Source organism: Hemitrygon akajei, chromosome 19 (assembly GCF_048418815.1).
Source record: "Hemitrygon akajei chromosome 19, sHemAka1.3, whole genome shotgun sequence".
Lineage (NCBI taxonomy): Eukaryota > Metazoa > Chordata > Chondrichthyes > Myliobatiformes > Dasyatidae > Hemitrygon > Hemitrygon akajei.
The window spans coordinates 51,265,218-51,288,609 of record NC_133142.1 but is presented as its reverse complement, the minus strand read 5'-3'; the positions used below and the strand labels follow the sequence as shown (position 1 = coordinate 51,288,609).

The 23,392-nt window shown below is 43.5% G+C and overlaps 1 protein-coding gene across 1 annotated transcript in view; it reads right to left on the bottom strand.

Moving 5' to 3' along the window:
• Window positions 1–222: 222 nt before the first annotated feature.
• Window positions 223–23,392, bottom strand: part of LOC140741922 (protein SSUH2 homolog) — a 65,705-nt gene continuing 42,535 nt past the window's right edge. Inside the window, exons 7-12 of the mRNA XM_073072491.1 lie at window positions 18,305–18,367; window positions 16,847–16,932; window positions 15,899–15,991; window positions 10,956–11,061; window positions 9,610–9,717; window positions 223–1,394 (exon numbers count right to left, since the gene is read on the bottom strand). Coding sequence (XP_072928592.1) covers window positions 1,257–1,394; window positions 9,610–9,717; window positions 10,956–11,061; window positions 15,899–15,991; window positions 16,847–16,932; window positions 18,305–18,367 — 594 coding nt within the window. The 3' untranslated portion in view covers window positions 223–1,256. The remainder of the gene's footprint in view (window positions 1,395–9,609; window positions 9,718–10,955; window positions 11,062–15,898; window positions 15,992–16,846; window positions 16,933–18,304; window positions 18,368–23,392) is intronic.

Genomic DNA, 23,392 nt, shown 5'->3' with positions numbered 1-23,392 from the left:
ATATATTCTATTTATATTTGGCTGGATATCTTGCCACTTCCAATGAATAAAATAAGGACCTTCTTTCTATCACAAAATTATGGTATAATAGTATCATGTCTGACTTCTTGCTTATTTCATATAATGTACATTACATTGCTCCTGAACTTATCACACCATCATACTACCTATATACATAACAAACATTCAGAATGCAAACTTTTAAAATGGTTCTTTTTATTGATTAATTCTGTTAAAATATACTTATTACTTGATCAAATCCCTTATAGATTAGGGAAAGTTTGTTTATAATGGATCCAAAATTAATTCTAGATCAATTTCAATGTTAAAATTAGAAAAGATAATCACATTCAAGAATAGGGCATATATAATGAAGAATACCTCTCCAGAAATTATGGAAATACACTGAATTTCAGCGAGGTTACACAATGCAAAGCCGAAAAAAACCATGAACCAACATAAAAGAACAGCCCATATAGATTTTTAAAAATTGCTAGTGAAGCTCTTCAAAATGCACCGGGAGACAAGAGACTGCTGATGCTAGAACTGGAGCTAAATACAAGTTGCAGGAGGAATGCATTGGATCAGTCAGCATCTATGGAGGGAAATGGACAGTCGACGGTTGGGTTGATTTGAGCAGAGGGGAGATAGGTGGCATAAAGAGGTGGGGAGGGTGGGATGGAGCAAGAGCTGGCGAAGGATAGATGGATCCAGGTGAGGATAGCTCATTGGCAGTGGGGGAGGGTGACAGAGGCTGGGAGGCAATAGGTGGTGGCAACAAAGGGCTACAGATTATGGAATCTGATAAGAAAGGAAGGTAAAGATTTGGGAAGGATGGTGGACAGATAGGAATACCAGGGAGTTGGGAAGGGAGTGAACAAGGGACAAACTGAAGTGCTCTGGGTGAAGGGCAGATGGAGTGGGTGGGGCGGGGGGGGGGGGGGTTGGGGAGTTGGGTTGGGATGAAGTATATATGTGAGAGGACCTGAGTAGACAAGAAGGAGGGGAGCAGTTTACTTCAAACTGGAGAATCCAATGTTCATGCCATTGGGTTGTATACTACCTATGCAGAATGTAAGATGCTATTCCTTCAGCTTCCATGTCACTTTAATCCCCCTTCCCATCCCACTTCTACAAAGCCTGTCTCCCCTTGGCTTTGTCCATTGTCAAATGCAAATGGTACATATCCAACAGCTTCTGTGCTCTTTTCAAATTGACGGTATTTGCGCTTTTTTTTTTGTCTTGGATAAATTACTTCACATAATGATGCACTTCTTGCCAGGATACTCCGGGGCATACACTTTGTTTTCAGTGCCATACACGTAGTAGCTGTGCTCTTTGTTTTTCCACTGGAAGTGGACTTCGGTGACTGGGATGAGTTCAACTGTATGCCGCTACCACAGAAGGGAGAAAAAAGCAACTTAGTTAGAGAGGAATAGAAACATGCACGCAATGGGTACAGAATTGGATTGTTATTTTAGGAATGATTGGTTAAATTAGACAGAAGTCAGATTCAATCAATTAAAAACAACAAATAAATCACCAAAGAGCCCTCAGGAAACTCTGGGAGCCCAAACAACGGCCTAGCAAGCATTGAAAATGTAGAAACCACTCCATGTCCTCTTGACCTGGATGCATTGGTAATCATTTTCCAATGTTCTATAGATTCAGGAACTGTTCCTGCTGATTGGAGGGTGGCTAATGTTGTCCCACTTTTCAAGAAAGGAGGGAGAGAGAAAACAAGGTATTATAGACCAGTTAGCCTGATGTCAGTGGTGGGAAAGATGCTGGAGTCAATTATAAAAGAGGAAATTACGACACATTTGGATAGCAGTAGAAGGATCAGTCCGAGTCAGCATGGATTTATGAAGGGAAAATCATGCTTAACTAATCTTCTGGAGTTTTTTGAGGATGTAACTATGAAAATGGACAAGGGAGAGACAGTGGATGTAGTGTACCTGGACTTCCAGAAAGCTTTTGATAAAGTCCCACATAGGAGATTAGTGGGCAAAATTAGGGCACATGGTATTGGGGGCAGAGTACTGACATGGATTGAAAATTGGCTGGCTGACAGGAAACAAAGAGTAGCGATTAACGGGTCCCTTTCGGAATGGCAGGCTGTGACCAGTGGGGTACCGCAAGGTTCGGTGCTGGGACCGCAGCTGTTTACAATATACATTAATGATTTAGATGAAGGGATTAAAAGTAACATTAGCAAATTTGCTGATGACACAAAGCTGGGTGGCAGTGTGAAATGTCAGGAGGATGTTATGAGAATGCAGGGTGACTTGGACAGGTTGGGTGAGTGGGCAAATGTATGGCAGATGCAGTTTAATGTGGAAAAATGTGAGGTTATCCACTTTGATGGCAAGAACAGGAGGGCATGGTTTGAGAATAAGGGGTAGGTCATTTAGGACAGAGTTAAGGAAAAACTTCTCCCAGAGAGTTGTGGGGGTCTGGAATACACTGCCTTGAAAGGTAGTGGAGGCCAATTCTCTGGATGCTTTCAAGAAGGAGCTAAATAGGTATCTTATGGATAGGGGAATCAAGGGATATGGGGACAAGGCAGGAACTGGGTATTGATAGTAGTTGATCAGCCATGATCTCAAAATGGCGGTGCAGGCTCGAAGGGCCGAATGGTCTACTTCTGCACCTATTGTCTATTGTCTATTACTATCTAAATGGAGTCAAGTTAGGAAAAGGGGAAGTACAATGAGATCTAGGTGTTCTTGTACATCAGTCAATGAAAGCAAGCATGCAGGTACAGCAGGCAGTGAAGAAAGCTAATGGCATCCTGGCCTTTATAACAAGAGGAATTGAGTACAGGAGTAAAGAGGTCCTTCTGCAGCTGTACAGGGCCCTGGTGAGACCACACCTGGAGTATTGTGTGCAGTTTTGGTCTCCAAATTTGAGGAAGGACATTCTTGCTATTGAGGGAGTGCAGCGTAGGTTCACAAGGTTAATTCCCGGAATGGCGGGACTGTCATATGTTGAAAGATTGGAGCGACTGGGCTTGTATACACTGGAATTTAGAAGGATGAGAGGGGATCTGATTGAAACATATAAGATTATTAAGGGATTGGACACACTGGAGGCAGGAGGCACGTTCCCACTGATGGGTGAGTCCAGAACTAGAGGCCACAGTTTAAGAATAAGGGGTAGGCCATTTAGAACAGAGATGCGGTAAAACTTTTTCACCCAGAGAGTGGTGGGTATGTGGAATGCTCTGCCCCAGAAGGCAGTGGAGGCCAAGTCTCTGTATGCATTCAAGAGAGAGTTAGATAGAGCTCTTATAGATAGCGGGGTCAAGGGATATGGGGAGAGGGCAGGAATGGGGTACTGATTGTGTATGATCAGCCATGGTCACAGTGAATGGCGGTGCTGACTAGAAGGGCCAAATGGCCTACTCCTGCACCTACTGTCTATTGTCTATTGACCTAGTGGACATGGAGCAGCAGTAAGCCAAGAAAAAGTATGTGGCACCATTATAACATCCAGATGCCCCAAAGTGCTGTATAGATTCATACAATTATACAGCATTAAAAGCAGGACTTCTGGCTCAACTTATCCATCGACCAAGATACCTGTCTAAACTAATCCCATTTGCCTGCAGTTGGCCCATATCTCTCTACACCTTTCCCATTCTTGTTTCTTTCAAATCTAACTAATGGAGTGCATTCAAGGTAAGTAAGGAGCAATGTCCACTTGCACACAGCGGTACAATTACGTTTCACTATTTTTGTTATCTTATTAAGCCAAATGCTCTTCTTCAATATAGTTGTCTTTGGAATAACACATAAGGCCTCAGTTTAGTGTCTCATCTGAAAGATGGTGCAATGGTTCCTCAAATGTCCATCCGGGTTTCTGGCGTGGGACTTGAACCTACAAAATCTGACATAAGCAATAGAGCTGCCAGCTGAACCCTAGCCAACACCAAAAAAAGGTATATAGTGGGTCTAAGCCTTGTTTGGTAACTGCAGATAGAACATCAAGTTAGCACCCTTCAGCTAATGAGATGGAGTGTGGGGAGGTAGAGCAGAGATCGAATAAAAACCTGTGATTCTCCACTGTTGCCTGTTACATGGGAAATAAGATACCGTGGAAGTCTTTGGGACATTTTGTTTTGTTAAATAAATATAACATATGAACTTAAAGTGCAAATTCTTGATGGGCCAATAAAGCTAATAATTAAGCCTTTGACAATATTGTATGCTTAGTGTTAGAAAATTGACATTTGTGGAATTATTCCTGAGCATGAGTCAGTGACTTCAGAAGGAGTGAAAGGAAAGTCACTGGAAGGAAATAAGCCTCCTTGTGGTGAGATACTGTAGCACCAGATCACACTAAGCAAATATTCATGAGGAAGATCCATCTGCTGCTTACTGATGTGATGGCAGGGATTATTGAACCATGCTACTAACACAGATTTAAGGCAGAATTTGAGAGTGCTTTAAACAGTTGTTTTTTTTAATCTTGGGCTTGTTTTGTAGCAAGGACACAACCGTCTCAATTTCACCACATCCCACACCCAAGGAGTGGGAGAAGGTAGTGGGGATGGGGATGGTTATAGCATTGGGATTGAGTATCTCGATCCCATTTACAGACATCATTACAGTTATGAACCAGATGAACCTGTGCTGCAGGGGGTGCATTTAGGGGATGGGGGGGGGGGGGTCAATGTAACGTGCAAAACTCTTGATTGGATGCCTTCAATAGTGCATTTTTAATCCAAGCAGACAAAAACAACTAGCATTGCTGTATTGGTAGGAGGAACATTGACTGGCCAGAAGAGGCATGAGGTTGGGCTGTCAGCTGTACTGATTCATTGAACTCAAGCTGTGGCATTCAGGGCATCAAATTCTCCCACACTCCTCGAGTTTGCATTGTTCTTTGCCTGCAGCTGACAGCGTTCAACAGTTCAACTTCAGAAACCACTGATGTCTCGGCTGTATGTTTATAAAAATTATACTGCTTTGCAATCTTATTTTACGTTTTCCTTATTTTTATTTAGAAATACAGCACGGTAACAGGCCCTCTGGCCCACTAGCCTACACCACCCGATTACACCCATCAACCTACTAAACTGTACATCTTTGGAATGTGGGAGGAAACCGGAGCACCCGGAGGAATCTCACACAGTCACGGGGAGAATGTACAAACTCTTGCTAAAGTATCCACCTGTGAGGGTATTGGCAATATGCCAGTAAGTGTAGAGAAAAATAAGGTTATTTTCAGTGACTTAGAGTTCTTAGAACACAACGTCCTGCTTCAGCTGAAAAGGCTGCAAGTTAATAAATCTTCAGGGCCAGACAACACATATTCAAGCGTATATAAAGGTCTGTGATTATATACACAAACCCCTAACATGTATTTTTCAAAAGTCAGTGAAGACTGGTGAAATCCCTAAGGACTGGAAATGGGCTAACATTGTCCCGGTATAGAAGTGTGACCACACTGACCCTGGTAACTATAGACATGTAGAACTTAACGTGTATGGAATGATGGAAACATTAATAAAGAATGTGATGGAAAAGCAGATGATAAGAACGGGCATGTTAGCAGAAAGCCAGCATGTATTCAGAAAAGGGAAATCATGCTGGAGTTCTATGAAGAGTCATCTAAAATGTATCATAACAATAGAATAGTTGATATTATTTTCTTGGTCTTTCAGAAGGCTTTTGACAAGGTACCCTACAAGAGATTAATAATCAAATTACAGGATGTAGGGATTTAAGGTAAAGTGTGTGAATGGGTGCAGAGTTGGAATGGGTGCTGTGAAATGGAGACACCTGTTTCTCCCTTATTGGGGTCAGAGAGAGCCTGTGGTATGTCGGATTACCAGGTGAACAAGTAGTCTTTGGGGCACTGCAAGTCTGTGTCTTTATTGATGCTTTGCTGGACGCTTGAGTGCTCGGTGGAGGGTGCCGATGCTTTTTTGCTGGTGGGGGAGGGGAGAACATTGTCTTGCTGCTGCTTGTGTGTGGGAGGGGGAGCTGGGGGGTTTCAGGGTTCTAACGTTTGACTGTCATTCATCCTTTTGGGCACTCATCTGTTTTCGTAGAGGTTTGCGAAGAAAAAGAATTTCAGAATGTATATTGTATACATTTCTCTGATGTTAAATGTATCTCTTGAGAGTTGGCTCAAAAACAGAAAACAACGAGTTATGGTGAGAGGATCATTTTCACACCTGGTAGATGTTAAAAGTGGGATTCTGCAAGGATCAGTTTTGGGGCTGCTGCTGTTTTAAATATACATTAATGATTTTAGACAAACACTTAACAAATAAACTAGTAAAGTTTGCCAATGACACAAAATTAGGGGAATGGGCTGATAATATTCAGACAGTAGAATCAATACAACTAGATCTAAACAAAATCCAGATGTGAGCAGATACATGGCAGATGAAATTTAATGTAGGTAAATCTAATGTAAAGGGGGTTTCTTCTTTTCCTTTGTTACTGTGTATGTAATCAAAATGGCGTCTTTGTTTTGTTAAAAGTAGGAATGCTGGCGTCTTTGTTATGATAAGTGCTGGAAGCTTGTTTGGGACTGTAAACTGATTGTTGGCGGGGATTTTGGGGAGTCGGCGCGATGGAGTGAGAGAGAGAGAGGACGGGATGCTGGAAGCTGGGCGACGGAACGGACCCCGAGCGGGGGTCCCCGGCCCAAGGTTTTCGGTGAGGAGAGGAGACGGAGACAGAGGAGTGTGGAGCGTCTGGTTGACCACCATGGGTGGTCCCAGGAGGCAGGTCGAGGAGTTCGGAGGGGATCGAATGCCAGAAGACTTCAGTAATTGAGCTCCAACGGTTGTGCATGAAGTGGTTTGGACTTTGATAAGTTTGGCGCCTTTTCTTTTTTTTCTCTTATTCATATATACTGTATCATTAGTAATCGCTTAGTTATAGTACTCTTTATAAATTGTACTCATTTAATCGCATAAGGTGTACTGTCTGTTTTTTGGGCGAGGCAGGGATATCACACAGCATCCACACCAGCTGATTACCCAGTTTGGCGGGGCCGAAGGCTGCTCCCCCTAGACTAGAACGAGTTTGAGCGATGCCTGAGGCGACCCAGGGATTACACTAAAGTATTACATATAGGAAGTCGAAATATTGGATATAAGTATACAACGGGGGTCTTGAGTTAGAAAGTGTATGAGAAGTACTTGGGTAGACTCATCTCTATCAACATCTAGGCAATACACAGAAGCGATTAGGAAGGCTAATAGAATGTTGGGCTGTAAGAGGAGTGATTGATAAGTTTGTGGCCCAAGACAGAAGGAGATGAGTTATACAGCTCTTGTTACATGCACATGCAGTTCAACTCTTTGAGTGATAATGCAGGAAGTTTGAAGTTAATAACTCATCTCCTTCTACCTTAGGCTACAAACTTATCAATCACCCTTGCTGTGGACCACTTCTGGAGGTCCAGGATGCCGACTTCTACAAAGAAGCTCCACGACCGCTGGACTAAGTGTGTAAATGTAGGAAAACTAACTGTGCTAGGTTTTCTAAAATTGACTCCTTCTACCTTAGGCCACAAACTTATTAATCAGCCCTTGCATAATGCGCTCAGTGGAGTTCAAATCTAGAGCCAATCTGTGAGGCCACACCTTGAGTACTGAGTACAATTTTGTGAGAGATGTGAAGACATTGGAGAGAGTTCAGAGAAGGGCAAGTGACTCAGTCCAGGTCTGTTGGGTATGACCTATGAAGAAAGATTGAAGGAATGAAATCTTTTAAGCCCAAGTAGACAGACATAATAGAAGAGTTCAACACTATTAAGGGTATAGGTAAGATGGATGCCAGCTGCTACTTCAAAATTAATCCTTCAACGAGGACACAGGACCAGACACGGAGACTGGTTAAAGGGAGATTTCAAACTAACATCAGGAAGCACTTCTTTACACAGTGAGTTGAGGATACATAGAACGAACTGTTTAGTTGTGTAGTTGAGAGTAGTACCTTAGAGACTTACAAATCTAAACTTGATCGATATTTTAACACACTGTGTGAATAGGAATTTGGCAAGCTTTGTTGGTCGAATGGCCTGTTCTTGTCAAAAACTTTCTAATGTTATAATGTTCTTTACAGAGAGTGACGGGAACTGAACTCAGGTTGTTGATGCTGTAATAGTGTTATCCTAACTGCTGTGCAGCCATGCCACATTATCTTCTGATCTGATTTTGATCAGAAGATTCAATGCATCAGTTCTCATTAACATATATTGAAATTACGACATAGGGGAAGAATTCAATTATCTCTATATACAGGTCTTCCCCAAGTTATAAATGCCCTACTTGAGTACAGCCCATGCAGATGATCAAGTGTTTTGAAGACCAATGGGATGGACCTGTTGGCTGCCGTGGAATGCAATCATTTTTTTGTCATTTGACAACATAGTTCAGATCTGCATTTCCAACCTGTGAGCTGTGGGTTATGAATAACTCAGAGCAACAGAATCTGCTATAATTAGGGAGGACCTGCAAATGAAAAATGTATGTTGGTGGCCTGACAGTTTGGAATGCTTTCTTTACACAGAATATAGAACATTACAGCACAGTTCAGACCCTTCAGCTGACCTTTTAACCTATTCAAAGACCTATCTAACTCTTCCCTCCTACATACCAGGGGTGATTGATAAGTTCGTGGCCTAAGGTAGAAGGAGTCAATTTTAGAAAACCTAGCACTCCAGGAAGTGGCCACAGCATGGGTGATTGATAGGTTTGTGGCCTAAGGCAGAAGGAGATGAGTTATACAGCTCTCGTTACCTGCACATGCAGTTCAACTCTTTGAGTGATTAAGCAGAAAGTTTGAAGTTAATAACTTATCAGGGGTGATTGATAAGTTCATGGCCTAAGGTAGAAGGAGATGAGTTATTAACTTCAAACTTTCTGCATAATCACAAAGAGTTGAACTGCAAGTGCATGTAACGAGAGCTGTATAACTCATCTCCTTCTACCCTAGGCCATGAACTTATTAATCACCATGCTGTGGCCACTTTCTGGAGGTCCAAGATCCGTATGCTCCACGACCGCTGGACTAAGTGTGTAAGTGTAGAAGGGGACTATGTTGAAAAATAAATGTGCTAGGTTTTCTAAAATTGACTCCTTCTACCTTAGGCCACAAACTTATCAATCACCCTTGTAGCTCTCATTTTTCTATCACCATGTACCTGTGTAAGAGTTTCTTAAATGTCCCTACTGCATCTACCTCTGCCACTTCCCCAGCAAGCTGTTCCAAGCACCCACCACTCTTTGTATAAAAAAACTTACCTCTGGCATCCCCCCTACAATTTCCTCCAACTACTTTAAAATTATGTCCCCTTGTGTTAACTACTTCTGCCCTGGGAAAAAGTCCCTGTCTATCCACTCGATCTATTCCTTTAATCATCTCGTACACCTGGTCATAAATAACCCCATATCATGATATTGTAGCTTCTTGTGGTCATACCATTACTACACACATACATATTGGCTAAAAGGTCATGGCCAGTTTGTAAGTCCAAAGATATCAAGGTGTACGTTAAAACCACCTTATAGGCCTCCAATTGCACTGGCCACAGTTAGTTTCCTCTGCCAGGGTTGAAGTTGCAAGAATTACTTCTCACCTGCTGGATTATACGAGAAGTCTTCCCAAACTGAGTCCAATGTGCCTGGGTCCCCTGCTGGGAGATCTGGTTAACCCTGGGGTCTGGGAAGCCCAGGATAGGGTGCACCTGTGATGAAAGAAATAACTATGACATTGGGGTAGGGCATGGACAGGATGCAGGGATTCAGCTGCATCTCCAGAACAAAAGTAAAACAGCCAAAGGAATACAGCAGGCTCTACAAACCATGATGTCACTTAAGCTTTTGTGCAGTATTTGTAAAAGCAATTAACCTCTTTTTTTTTTGCTTATATAAAGGAACAGATTATAGGTGGGCATGTTCCAACTGAAAGAGTCCAATTGACAGTATAGTTTGTGACAAGGCTTTTCCGAGGAATGGTGGAGAGGCTTCTGAGCTCCTGAGATCCGGAGAGTTATGCCGTCTTACGTTTAGCCGTCTGGTGCTCAGCTCCAGATAGGGTCACCCACGGTGGTAAAGTGAAGAGGGAGGCAACCAATACCTCAATGGTGGAGCTGGTGGAAGATGGTGACACGACACAATGGCAGCGAATGCAGAGGAAGGCTGCAGCATGAAAGGGTCCCCAGTCATCTTGCATTCTATGTGACTGGACCCTGACCCTGATCTATCAAGGACTTGGGGTGGCTGCCCATCAATCAGCCTCCCTACGTTAGGCAAAGTCACACAGAAGCATTCTCTATTAAGTGAATGCATTCTTACATCCTGGTTATGTGGATCCTGGATTGGCCTCTATAGCCTCCTGAGGACCCACTAACAGATAAACCTTTAGAAGAACATCATACTTGACTTCAGTGATATGACAAGGATTTGCGCTAGGCGGAGAGGCGACTAACTTAGACCTCTGGATGACTTGTCTATTCCCACAACATGGTAGCTCCCTACGTTCTGAGGGCTGTAGACCAGCAGGCAGGCCACAAGCTACCCAACAGGCAGCCTGATGAAGACCACTGGTTTAATGTCTCCAGATTAAGTCAACCAGGTAAGGATAAGGGAGAGAGGGGGCAGAGACTCAAGGTGGTAAAATTATTTGGCTGAACCTCAGTGAAGTACCACCACTTTCTAGGTCCTCAAAAAGTATTCAGTTCCATTACATATGCAGTGTGACCAGTAAAACACAGAACTGGCTTAGCTTTGATGTAAATTGGCAACTATGAGCTCAATTACATCAGAGGACCCCAAATTCCACATGTTACTTGAAGCAAGCAGGGCATGATTCAGAGAACCAAGTGGAGTAGTAAGGATACCAACCCCACTCTGAGGCTGTTACAAAGGCAGGGGAAATCAGTCTTTTAACACATTCTTCAGTCTCAACATCTAGTCTCTTTACCTGAATCTGCTGATCACTGAACAGCTTCTTCCCAGCGACTTTACTGAGTTTCTTTGTGGGAAATCCACACTGTTGTTCAATGACTTCTTCAAAACTGTTGTTTTCCCTATTTATGGATGAGAAAGCAATGATAAACCATTAGGTTAATGGAATGTATTTTGCTTTTACATTTGCTCTTTCAAAATCGGAACCTAATTTCTACAAATCGAGAGCATTGTAACTGGTTGCATCACCATCCACTGCCCAGGATCAGAAAAAGCTGCAGGCAGGTGTACACTCAGCCAGCTCCATCATGGGTATGAGCCTCCCCACCATCGAGGACACCTTCGAAAGGCAGCATCCATCATTAAGCACCCCCGACACACATGCTATGCCCTCTTTTCATTACTACCATCAAAGGCAGTACTATATAGGAGCCAGAAAACAAACACTCAACATTTTAAGAACAGCTTCTTTCCCTCCATCATCAGATTTCTGAATAATGAACCCATGAACACTACTTCACTATTTTTGCTCTCTTTTTTTCAAGACTTACTGATTTTATTTTACATATTTCTTATTATAATTCATTGTATATTCTATGTATTTTATATACCGGTGTTGCAAAACAACAAATTTCAACACATGTTGGTCATAATAAACCTGATTTTGATCTGATTCTAATTCACCATGCTTCTTGAAATCCATTCAGTATTTTGTTCTGTACAGCTGATCTGTACATAGAAAGAAAACGTCTATTCTAAACATGGAGCTCGCAATCTCCTTGACAACTTTCAATTTCCTGGCCCTAACCGCCTCATTTTTACCATGGATGTCCAGTCCCTGGACACTTATCCACCACCAAGAAGGCCTTAAAGCTCTCTGCTTCTTTCTCTACAAAAGACCCAGCCAGTCCCCATCCATCACCACCCTCCTCCGTCTGACAGAACTGGTCCTCACCCTCAATAATTTTCTTCTTCACCTTCTCCCACTTTTCTCTAAACCCAAGGGATAGCCATCAGCACCAGCATGGGTCCCAGCCACATAGAATAGTCCATTTGGTGCATTTCTGACACCTCTCTCCCAGTTCGTGATCTCTCTGTCTCTATCTGGAGGCAAGGTCTTGCAATGCAATCATTTAAAAATCCATAGAGTGTATCACGGTTCAAAATGTCACACGTGTCACAGTTTCTAGTGATTAGAGGAATGCCAGAGCAAAAAAAAAGCAATTGACTTCCTGGTAGTTGCTTGTTAGATCCTAGTGAGCTCTGGATGTGATGATTGAGCTTTCTATACAGAGAAGCTCAAACAAGATTCGATCAAATTACTTGAGCAACTCACACGAAATGTTGGAGAAACTCAGTAGGTTGAGCAGCATCTAAGGAGAGGAGTTAACAGTCGGCGTTTTGGGCTGAGACCCCTGTATTTCAGGCCGAGACCCTTGATCAGGACTCCATGATCTACTGAGTTCCTTCAGTATTTTGCGTGTGCTGCTCTAGATTTCCAGCATCTGCAGAATCTCATGTTTATGATCAACTTGCTCAGTGCTCTTTATGGATAGAAAGGAATAAAGTAATCGTTCCACCTCAGGATCGGACAGCTGTTGCTTGGGGAGCTCCCTCTTATCTATTCAGGGCAATCAAAATGTAACTACTGCTCATCTCCAAATGACAAAATACTTTCCACCTGGTGCAGTAGGAAAAGTACATCAACCTGAACAATATCAAGGCTAAGATGAATATTCCTCAATGCTCTCTCCCCACCTGATGAAGACACAAATTACTTGCTCTGTCTTGGTTTTGAGGGCCACAGTTATACCATAGAATTTACTCAATTGGCAATTACTGAAATCTGAACTTTTTTCATCTGGAGCATCACTGAGTCCTGACCTGATCAAAGTCAAAGTAAATTTTGTGTGTTAGCCTCTACTAACTTAAGATTGTATTTTTCTTGAAATTTACAAGAAAATAAAGAAATACAATAGGATATATGAAAAACTATACATCTTGTATAAACTATACAAGACTAACAAACAACCAATGTGTAAAGGAAGACAAAAATGTGCAAATAAATAAATAATCTTGAGAGCATGAGTTGTAGAGTCCTTGATGGCGTGTCTGTAGGTTGTGGAATCAACTGAGAGTTGAGGTGGTGAAGTTATCCATGTCGGTTCAGGAGCCCAATGGTTGTAGGGTAATAACTGTTCCTGAACTTAGTCGTGTGGGACCTAAGGCTCCTGTACCTCCTACGTGACAGCAGTATTGAGAAGAGAGCATGGGCTGGATGGTGGGGTCCTAGATGATGCATGCTACTTTCTTGTGACAGTGCTCCATATCAATGTGCTCAATGGTGGGAGGACTTTGCCTGTGATAGACTGGCCTGCATCCACCACTTTCCATCAACCGTTTCATTCCTGGGCATTAGTCTTTCTACATTAGGCTGTAATGCAACCAGTCAGGCTACTCTCAACTGTGTATCTGACGGAGTGGTGTAAGGACAATGATCTGGTCCTTAACACTTCTAAAAAAGAGATGTTCATTGACTTCAGGAGATCAAAGGACAGAGTACACAACCCCCTCCATATACATGGAGAGGTAGTGGAAAGTGTGGAAAACCTAAAGTTCCTTGGAGTTATGTTGTCAAAACAGCTGACATGGACCACCAAACACCTCGCTGCTTGTAAAAAAAGGCATAACAAAGACTCTTCTTCCTCAGAAAGCTGAAACAAAAAAAAAATGCTGATACAGGCCAAACTCCCACAAAAGCCGTTGCTTAACTTCTACAGAAGCACAGTTGAAACCATCCTGCCCAACAGCGCCACAGTGTGGTATGCCAGCTGCACAGCCGCTGAGCGACAAGACCTGTATCGCGTGGTGAAGGCGGCCCAGCAAATTGTCAGGATGCAGCTCCCAGGACTGGACACCATCTATACCAGCAGACTCAGGAGAAATGCAATCAGCATAACCAGAGACACCACACACCCCGGCCACTCCCTGTTTGACCCGCTGCCGTCCAGCAAAAGGTTCAGGACACTAAAAGCCAGAACAAATAGACTGAGGAACAGCTTCTACCCCAGAGCTGTGGCCTCCATCTCACCACTCCCACAGAACAATGACTGAAACTGTGAGCACACACAAGGACTCAAATACTTGCACTAACGGCACTTTGTGCATTACTGTGATATTCTGGAGCTGCTGCAACTTATTTTCTGCTACTTTTCTATTTAGTACTGTTTTTCTATTACTGTCTTGTTTTTATCTACCACTTTATTTAATTGCCTGAGAGGAAGCCAAACAGAGTTTCATTTCATCTATGTATAATGACTAATAAAGATCATTCATTCATTCGTATATATAGAAGTCCGTCATAGTTCTGGGTGACATGCCTAATCTATGCAAGTTTATTTAAGTAGAGGTATTGCCATGTTCCTATCCAACTTGTCGGTCCATGGCCTCCTCTTCTGTCACGATGAAACCACCCTCGGGTTGGTGGAGCAGCACCTCATATTCCGTTTAGCCTCCAACCTGATGGCATGAACATCAATTTCTCCAACTTCCGATAATTTCCCCCCTCCCCTTTCCCTCTTCTTCAATTTGTTACTTTGCAACCCCCTTACTTCTTACCCTCAGCTGCCTATCATCTCCCCCGGTGCCTCTCCTGTCACTTTCTCCCATGGTCCGCTCTTCTCTCCCCGCCTATCAGATTGCTCTTCTCTAGCCCTTTACCTTTTCCACCTATCACCTCCCAGCTTCTTACTTCACTACCTCTCCCCCACCTACTGGGCTTCACCTATCACCTTCTACCTTGTACTCCTTCCTCTCCTCCCACCTTTTTACTCTGGCATCCTCCCTCTTCCTGTCCAGTCCTGATGAAGGGTCTCAGCCCAAAACATCGACTGTTGATTCCTTTCCATAGGTGCTCAGCTCCCCCAGCATTTTGTGTGTACTGCCCAAAAAAACTGACTTGATCGTGGCAGGAATATGTGGACTTCATGCACCGAGCAACTGAAGACAGGACAGTCCAGGTCACTGGAGTGCTGAAGGAACAGCTTCACGAGCTGTGCCACAGCACTGCCCTGTAATCAGGATAAGCACTATCCCATTTCTCACTTTCCAGGAGGACATTGTGACCTATGTGCACCCTTCACAATTCTAAACTTGCAGTTCCTCTCAAAACATTTAAGAATTATCTAGATATGATACTGAATTGCTAAGGCATTGCAGACGATGGTCCAGATGCTGGTCAGTGGGATTAGTAGCTTTTTATATTGAGATATAGCACAGGCCTTTCCGGCCCTTCCAGCTGCACGAGCAGCAACCCCCGATTTAACCCTAGCCTAACCAGGGGACAATTTATAATGATCAATTAATCTACTAACCAGTATGTCTTTGGATTGTGGGAGGAAACTGGAGGACCTAGGGAAAACCCATGCATCCCACGGGCAGGACATACAGGCTCCGTATTGATGATGTCAGCGATGAACGCCCCGAGCTGTAATAGCGCCACGCTACCGTAGTGCCTGACATCTGGCGGGCTGCTTCACTGCATGTTGTTAATGACACACACTGCATCTACAATGCAACAGCTGTGCAGGGAATGAATGCTTATGGTGGTAAGTACCATTGAGCACATTTAAAAGAAGTGCTGCTGCAGGTTGAAGGGTTGGAATGGACATAATGGGCAGAAGGGCCTGTTTCTGTGGTGTATGACTCTCACTTGGTGAGATATTCAGTTGATAGTAATTCTACAAACTTAGAGGAACAACGAAAGACAAATTTAAGGGTTTTTTACTATTAAAAATATACACATAGTTTTAACTGCATCTACATAGAATCCTGTCAAACTATCTAGTGAAAATATTTAAGATTCCATGTGACATGTACCATTTCTCATAAATATTGCTGACTCTCTTTACCCAACTAATCAACCCAACTTTCTACTTAAGACTCAAAAACAAAACTCACCATTTTACTGTCAGCTGAATGTAAAAATACAACTGACCACAGCCTTGGCAGACTTTACATTTCTGTTGTCCATGTCCACTGCAGGATCCACAACTGGGAGAGAATAAGACAAGTGAATACATTCTGTAGCATCCGTGCACTGATTATGTTACACAACAGGTTATATCTCTAATAAACAAATAATGGCAAATCAACTTTTGGCCCTTTATTAAACTAGTTCCATCATGGGTGCTCTCACCACCATAAGACCATCTACAAAGGGCAATGACTCAGGAAAGGTGACATCCCTCATTAAGGACACCCACCATCCAGACCATGCCCTTTTCACATTACTGTCAACAGGCAGGAGGTACAGGAACCCGAAAACCCACATCAGATTGATGGCTTGGATCTGTATTCATTGGAGTTTAGAAGAATGAGGGGTGGATCTAATTGAAACCGACCGAATATTGAAAGGCCGAGATAGAATAAACGTGGAGAGGATGTTTCCAATAGTGGGAGAGTCTAGGACCAGGCGGCACAGCCTCAGAAAACAAGGATATCCCTTTAGAACAGAGATGAAGAGGATTTTATTCTTAAGCAGAGGGTGGTGAATCTGTGGAGTTCATTGTCACAGACAGCTGTGGAGGCCAAGACATTGGATGTACTTAAAGTGGAGATTGATCGGTCCTTGATTAGTAAGGGTGCTAAAGGTCACAGGGAGAAGGCAGGAGAACGGGGTTGAGAGGGAAAATAAATCAGCCATGATTGAATGGCAGAGCTGACTCAATGGGCTGAATAGCTGAATTCTGCCCCTATGTCTTATGGTCTCATGGTCCACGGACACCAGTAAAAAAACAGAATGGACATAAAAAGAAAGGGCACTATATAAAAGCAAGTGAGGCATTCACAACTAGTTTGACAGCTAGATGAGTTAGGCCTCATTCACAACCTCACTTTTATTCTTACCTTTTTGTGCCATTACCCATGCAAAGATTGCATCTGCTGTCATTGCCAAACATAGATCCTCTACCATCGCACATCGTGCATTTCACCTGTATGTAGAAATGTAACTCGTTATCCAACCTATTTCACCTCTAACATACTGGATGTAGACAGCTTAGCTTAAAATGCAGCACTTTCTCTGGGGCTTGGAGTGCATGCTCCCCTTTTGACCACCTGCTCTGGAACGAGCTAGCCGTTCATTCCAGTGGCCATGTGGAGGTCCTCTACCAGCCCCAGAATTTCAGGTTCACAAACATTTGTTACAGTGCCACTTGGCCTCGATGACTGACTTGACCAATTGGAAGCACAGGGTGGGAAGGGAGGTCACAGAAATGAAACTGGCAGCATTTCCATGTCTTATTGCTGAGCAGATACTCAGCTCTTTTTAATAAGCAATTAGAGCTTCCAACCCTAGTTTGAGCTGGTTCCTGTTCCCTTGCTTTGAAATTGTTGGCTCTAGCTGTGATGTAGTCCAGTTTCTACAGATGCTGTAACAAAACTGTGCCACGCAGTTACCGTAACTGTGTAACTGGGTGATGTGTGTTCCGGCACTGGTGGGGAGCAGCACAGTTTCTCATCGCTGAGTCAGATGGGGCTGGATTCCAATCTCACTGTGAGTCCCCAGCTCATGGGTGGCACAGTGGCCTGGCAGTTAGTTCAGCACTTTACAGCAGCCAGCTGTACGTTAGGGGGTCAATTCCAGCCGCTACCTTCTTCTGCTGTGTGACTACATGGATTTCCTCCAGATGCCCTGGTTTCCTCCCACATTCCAAAAAGTCGTGCCGGTTAGGGTCAGTGAATTGTGGGCCTGCTGTAATCGTGCCAGAAGCACGGTGACACTTGTGGGCTGCCCATCACAATCCTCCCTGATTTGATTTGATGCAAACAATGCATTTCACTGCATGTTTATTTATAATGTTTTATTTTATTTATTATTATTTCTCTCTCTCTCTCTCTCTCTCTCTTACTCTCCCCCCACCCCAGATTATGTATTTCATTGAACTGCTGCTGCTAAAGTTAACAAATTTCACGTTACATGCTGGTGATAATAAACCCCATTCTGATTCTGATGTTTTGATGTAAATGTGACAAATAAAGCTAATCTCTTTATCTTTTTAAAAGTCAGATACACCACCTTCTGATTGGGATGTCGAACTAGCTTTATCCATTTGTAAAGGTGGACGCAAAGCCCCTGGACTCCAAGTGTCCTAACCAATATTCATTTCTTGACTCACTCCTCCAAGATGCTTTAAGTGCTCTTTTACTTCCCCTGAGATTTAGGGGAACCTGCTGTGTAAACCAGAAAGCTGCACTTCACCAACATAATGGTGACTACATTGCATAAGATAATTCCTTGTCTGTGAAGGGCACTGACAGGCCAGGAACACTCAACAGTTTCTCTGTAACTGCAAGTTTACCTACCCGTCCTGTTTGAAGGCAGTCACTGCATGGGAGTTTACCCATCGCCATACATCTGTGGCACCCCTGGAACAGAGCAATTTCAAACAAAGTGAGTGTTGCCTCCCAGCTCACTAACCCGTCATGATGCTTGAAATTTAAAACAATAAATCTAAGCAAAGAATGTGGAAGACGGATACGTACAGCATAGAAACAGGCCTTTTGGCCCATTATGTCTGTGCTGGATAGAATGCCAAATTACACCAAATCTCTTTGCCTGCACATGATGCATATCCCTCCATATTCCTGTGTCCTCTTAAATGTCATTATTGTATCTGCCTCCGCCACTACCCTCGGCACACTTCCTGTGTGAAAAAACTTATCCCGCATATTTTTGGCACATTGACCTTTATAAATCAAAGTATTGTGTACAGGAGTTCGGATGTTATGTTCAAGTTGGTGAGACCTAACCAATAAAAAACACCAGTAAAAAAAAACCAGAATAGACATGAAAATAAAAGGCAGTGTATATTAGCAAGTGAAGCATTCACAACTAGTTTGACAGCTAGATGAGTTAGGCCTCATTCTGTAGTTCTGGTCACCTACCTACAGTAAAGGTATCATTAAGATTGAAAAAGTACAGAGAAAAGTTACAACAGTGTTGCCAGGACTTTGAGGACCCGAATTAAAGGGAAAGATTGAATAGGTTTGGACTTTATTCCCTGCAGCATAGGAGAATGAGGAGTTTGATTATAACGTTTAAGAGAAGTTTGGATGAGTACATGGATAGGAGGGGTATGGAGGGCACGTCCAGGTGTAGGTCGATGGGATGAGGCAGAATAACAGTTCAGCATGGACTAGATGGGCTGAAGGGGACTGTTTCTTTGCTGTCGTGCTCTATGACATCTCTAACCTGCACCCCCGCACTTACCACTCAAACAGGATCCCACTAAGGAGTACCAGGCCATTGTCTCCCGCACCATCACTGACCTTATCAACTCTGGGGATCTCCCATCCACTGCCAACAACCTCATAGTTCCCTTACCCTGCACCCACCATTTCTACCTCCTACCCAAGATCCACAATCCCGCTTGTCCAGGCAGACCTATTGTTTCAGCTTGTTCCTGCCCCACTGAACTCATATCTGCTTTTCTCATCTCAATTTTATCCCCTTGGTTCAGTTCCTTCCTACCTACATCCGTGACACTTCACACACTCTTGATCTTTTCAATGATTTCAAGCTCCCTGGCCCCCATCATCTTATTTTCAGCATGGATGTCCAGTCCCTACACACCTCCATCCCCCATCAGGAAGGCCTCAAAGCTCTCTATTTCTTTCTGGACACCAGGCCCAACCAGTTCCCCTCCAACATCACTCTCCTCTGTCTCGTGCAATGTCCTCACTCTCAATAATTTTTCATTTTGCTCCTCCCACTTTCTTCAAACAAAAGGTTTAGCCATGGGCACTCGCATGGGTCCCAGCCATGCCTACGTGTTTGTTGGCTACATGGAACAGTCTATATTCCAAGCCTGTGCTGGTGTCACTCCCCTACTTTGCCTGCACTACATTGACAACTGCATTGGTGCTGCTTCCTGCACGCATGCCAAACTCGTCAACTTCATCAACTTTGCTTCCAACTTCCACCTTGTCTTCAAATTTACCAGGTCCATTTTTCTCAACCTCTCTGTCTCTGTCTCTGGAGACAGCTTATCTTCTGATGTCTATTACAAACCCACTGACTCTCACAGTTACTTGAACTATACCTTTTCCCACCCTGTTACTTATACAAATGCCATCCCCTTCTCTCCATTCTTCTGTCTCCGCCACATCTGATCTCAGTACGAGGCTTTCCATTCCAGAACTTAGATGTCCTCTTTCTTCATAGGAAGGGGCATCCCTTCCTCCAGAATCAACACTGGCCTCAACCCCATCTCTTCTATTTTGCACACGTTCGCCCTCACCCTATCCTCCTGCCACCCTACTGGGGATAGGGTTCCTCTTGTTCTTAACCCCCCCCAGCCTCCGTGTCCAGTACATAATTCTCTATAACTCCTGCCATCTCCAGAGGGCACTAAGCACATCTTTCTCTCCTCCCCACTTTCTGTTTTCCGCAGGGATTGCTCCCTACACGACTCCCTTGACCATTCATCCCTCCCCACTGATCTCCCTCCTGATACTTATCCTTGCAAACAGAACAAGTGCTATATCTGCTCCTACACCTCCTCCCTCACTACCTTCCACTTGAGGCGACATTTCACCTGTGAGTCTGTCGGGGTCCTCTTTTGTATCCGGTACTCCCGGAGCGGCCTCTTGTATGTTGGTGAGACCCGGTGCTTCTTTGCCGAGCACCTATGCTCCATCCACCAGAAGAAGCAGGATCTCCCAGTGGTCACCCATTTTAATTCCATTCCCATTCTAAGTCAAAATGTCACTCCAGTGTCTCCTCCACTGTCGTGATGAGGCCACAGTTAGTTTGGAGGAAAACATGTTATATTCCGTTTGGGTAGCCTCCAACCTGATGGCATGAACATCGATTTCTCAAACGTCCGGTAATGCCTCCCCATTCACCATTCCCCATTCCCATTGATGAAGGGCCTCGGCCTGAAACATTGACTATTTACTCTTTTCCATAGATGCTGCCAGGCCTGCTGAGTTCCTTCGGCATTTTGTGCGGATCGTTTGCAAAGGAATTACTTATGTACAGAGACATCTGTAGCAGAGATTTTGATGATAGAATCCCTTGGATCTGCTGTTATTGATACTGCATGCACGAGTATAGTGTGTGGAGAAAAATGTCTTGAAAGCTATGTAGGTGAACTAAAGCAGAATGAAGTGCACAAACTGGTGACACACAGATACACTCAATTACAAAGCATTCATTTAGGAGAAGGACAGATTGTACATTCAACCAAAAGAGTGAAAATACCCACAAAAATAGGGCAGACAAAATGTTACATTGAAATGGAGGTGGTATCAGTGAACATTCTATTATTCTTGAGTAAAACTTCCCTTAAAGAAAGTGTGGACAGTACTGGGTATGGAGAATGACCAAGAGAATGTTTCTACAGTCAGTGTCTCTCGAGCTCACCAGTTCTGAACATCACTGTGTGACCATCCCAGATAATGACATCTCTGAGAATCAATGCGAGAATGAAGCACAGAGGGCATGACCCCAGATGAGAAATGCAAAGTGTTGCTCAAGCTTCACAAGCAGTTTGGACACACTTCGACAGATAGACTTCAGAAACTGCTCAGGAGTTCAGGAAACAAAGATACAGACTACGTTTTCCATTCAGAAGCGGATAGTTGACAGCTGTGAGACATGCCAAAGGGTTGGAAAGCCCAACCCCAAGCCTGTGGTTAGTCTGCCACTGGCATCTGAATGCAATGGAACAGTAGCTGTCGACCTACCCCAACTGGAGCAAGGAGTGTGGTACCTCCACATCATTGATGAATTCATATGTTTCAGTGCTGGTAGCATTGTAAACACAAAGAAACCCTCAGAGATCATAAAAATCTTCATCCAATCCTGATAAGTGTGCATGACCCACCTCGGAAAGTATTCAGTGATAATGGTGGTGAATTTAATAATGATGAATTCAGAGATAGGGCAGAGAATGTTAATATTAAAACAAGGACAACAGTGGAATATAACCCTTGGGGTAATGGATTTCTGGAGTGACACAATCAAACACTTACTGAAATAATGCTGAAGGTAAAGAAAAGCAATGGCTGTGATTGGAACACAGCCCTGGACTGGGTCCCTTATGGTGAAGAATATCATGCACAATGTAGATGGCTATAGCCTGTATCAATTGGTATTTAGCCGGAATCCAAACCTTCCCTCTGTACTGCTTGACAGGCCACTTGGAGTGAATGTGCTGGGAAATATACTTCAGCACTACATGCATCACGGAAGGCTTTCACTGAAGCAGAGTGTTCATAGAGAATTCCAGGTGTACTGAGGACACAACTCTGTCCAACATGATACCGGGGACAAAGTGAATTACAACAGACCAGACTGTTGTCGTTGGTCAGCATGGAGTTGTGGTGCTCGCGAGGCATGGAGATACATATGTGAGAGTGCATCATTGCAGACTACGCAAAGCACAAACTGGAGACAACCAGAGCTCCACAGAGAATGACACCAAAAATGAAAAGCACTTACCTGATACAGTGTCACATAGCACAGACTTGCTGAAGACAGTGCAGTTGGGGACTCAACAGACTTGCTTGATTGGGAATCATCACAGGTGCAAAGTCAACATGGAAGCTTCAGTCTTAAAACAGGACAAACTGTGAGATTTGTAGACCAAGACACTAGTATCTCATACAAAGCTGAAGTCTTGGGATGAGCAGGGAAAGCCACTGGCAGAATCAAGAGTTGGTACAACTTGAATTTCTAGAACTAGCCACATCGCTGTCGCTGCAGGGTCAGTCAACACGTCGCACGTAGACAGACTTCATGTTGAACCAAGTATAGATTTGGCTGAACCATCTGAGAAATGTCAAGATGAAGACGTCCTTGTAACTAAGGGAGTGTCCTTTGATTCTGCAAGACAGGATGAAATCAGTAGTTGGAGAAATAATGGACTGTCTGAGGAAGTCAGAGACATTGGCCAAAAGACAGGGTCTTCAAGCTGGGTGTGGACCCTGAAAGAAACCTCAACAAGAATGACACCACAATCACACTTGGTGGCTTGATGTTTCGAGGAACTGAACATAGAGGAACTCCAAAAAGACTCACCAACATGTGCATCAGAGTCTCTCCAACTACTTCACTCAGTGAAATGTCAAAAGCAATGGCAACCCCATTCCATAGATATAAAATCCGCATTCTTACAGGAAATTGAGCTGTCACCTGACATTTACGTTCAAACCCCGCCAGAAGCCAGAAGTGAAGGAACACTGTGGAAACTCAAAAAGTGTGTGTATGGTTTAGCAGATACATCACTCTACTGGTTTAAAAAGCTCAAGGAAATAATATTGAAAACAAGTGGAAAGATGTCACTAATGGATCCTGCTGTTTTTTACTGGCAAGATTCAGAATGTCATGTGATTGGAATACTTGCCTGTCATGTAGATAACTTCATATGGGGAGGCTCACGAAAT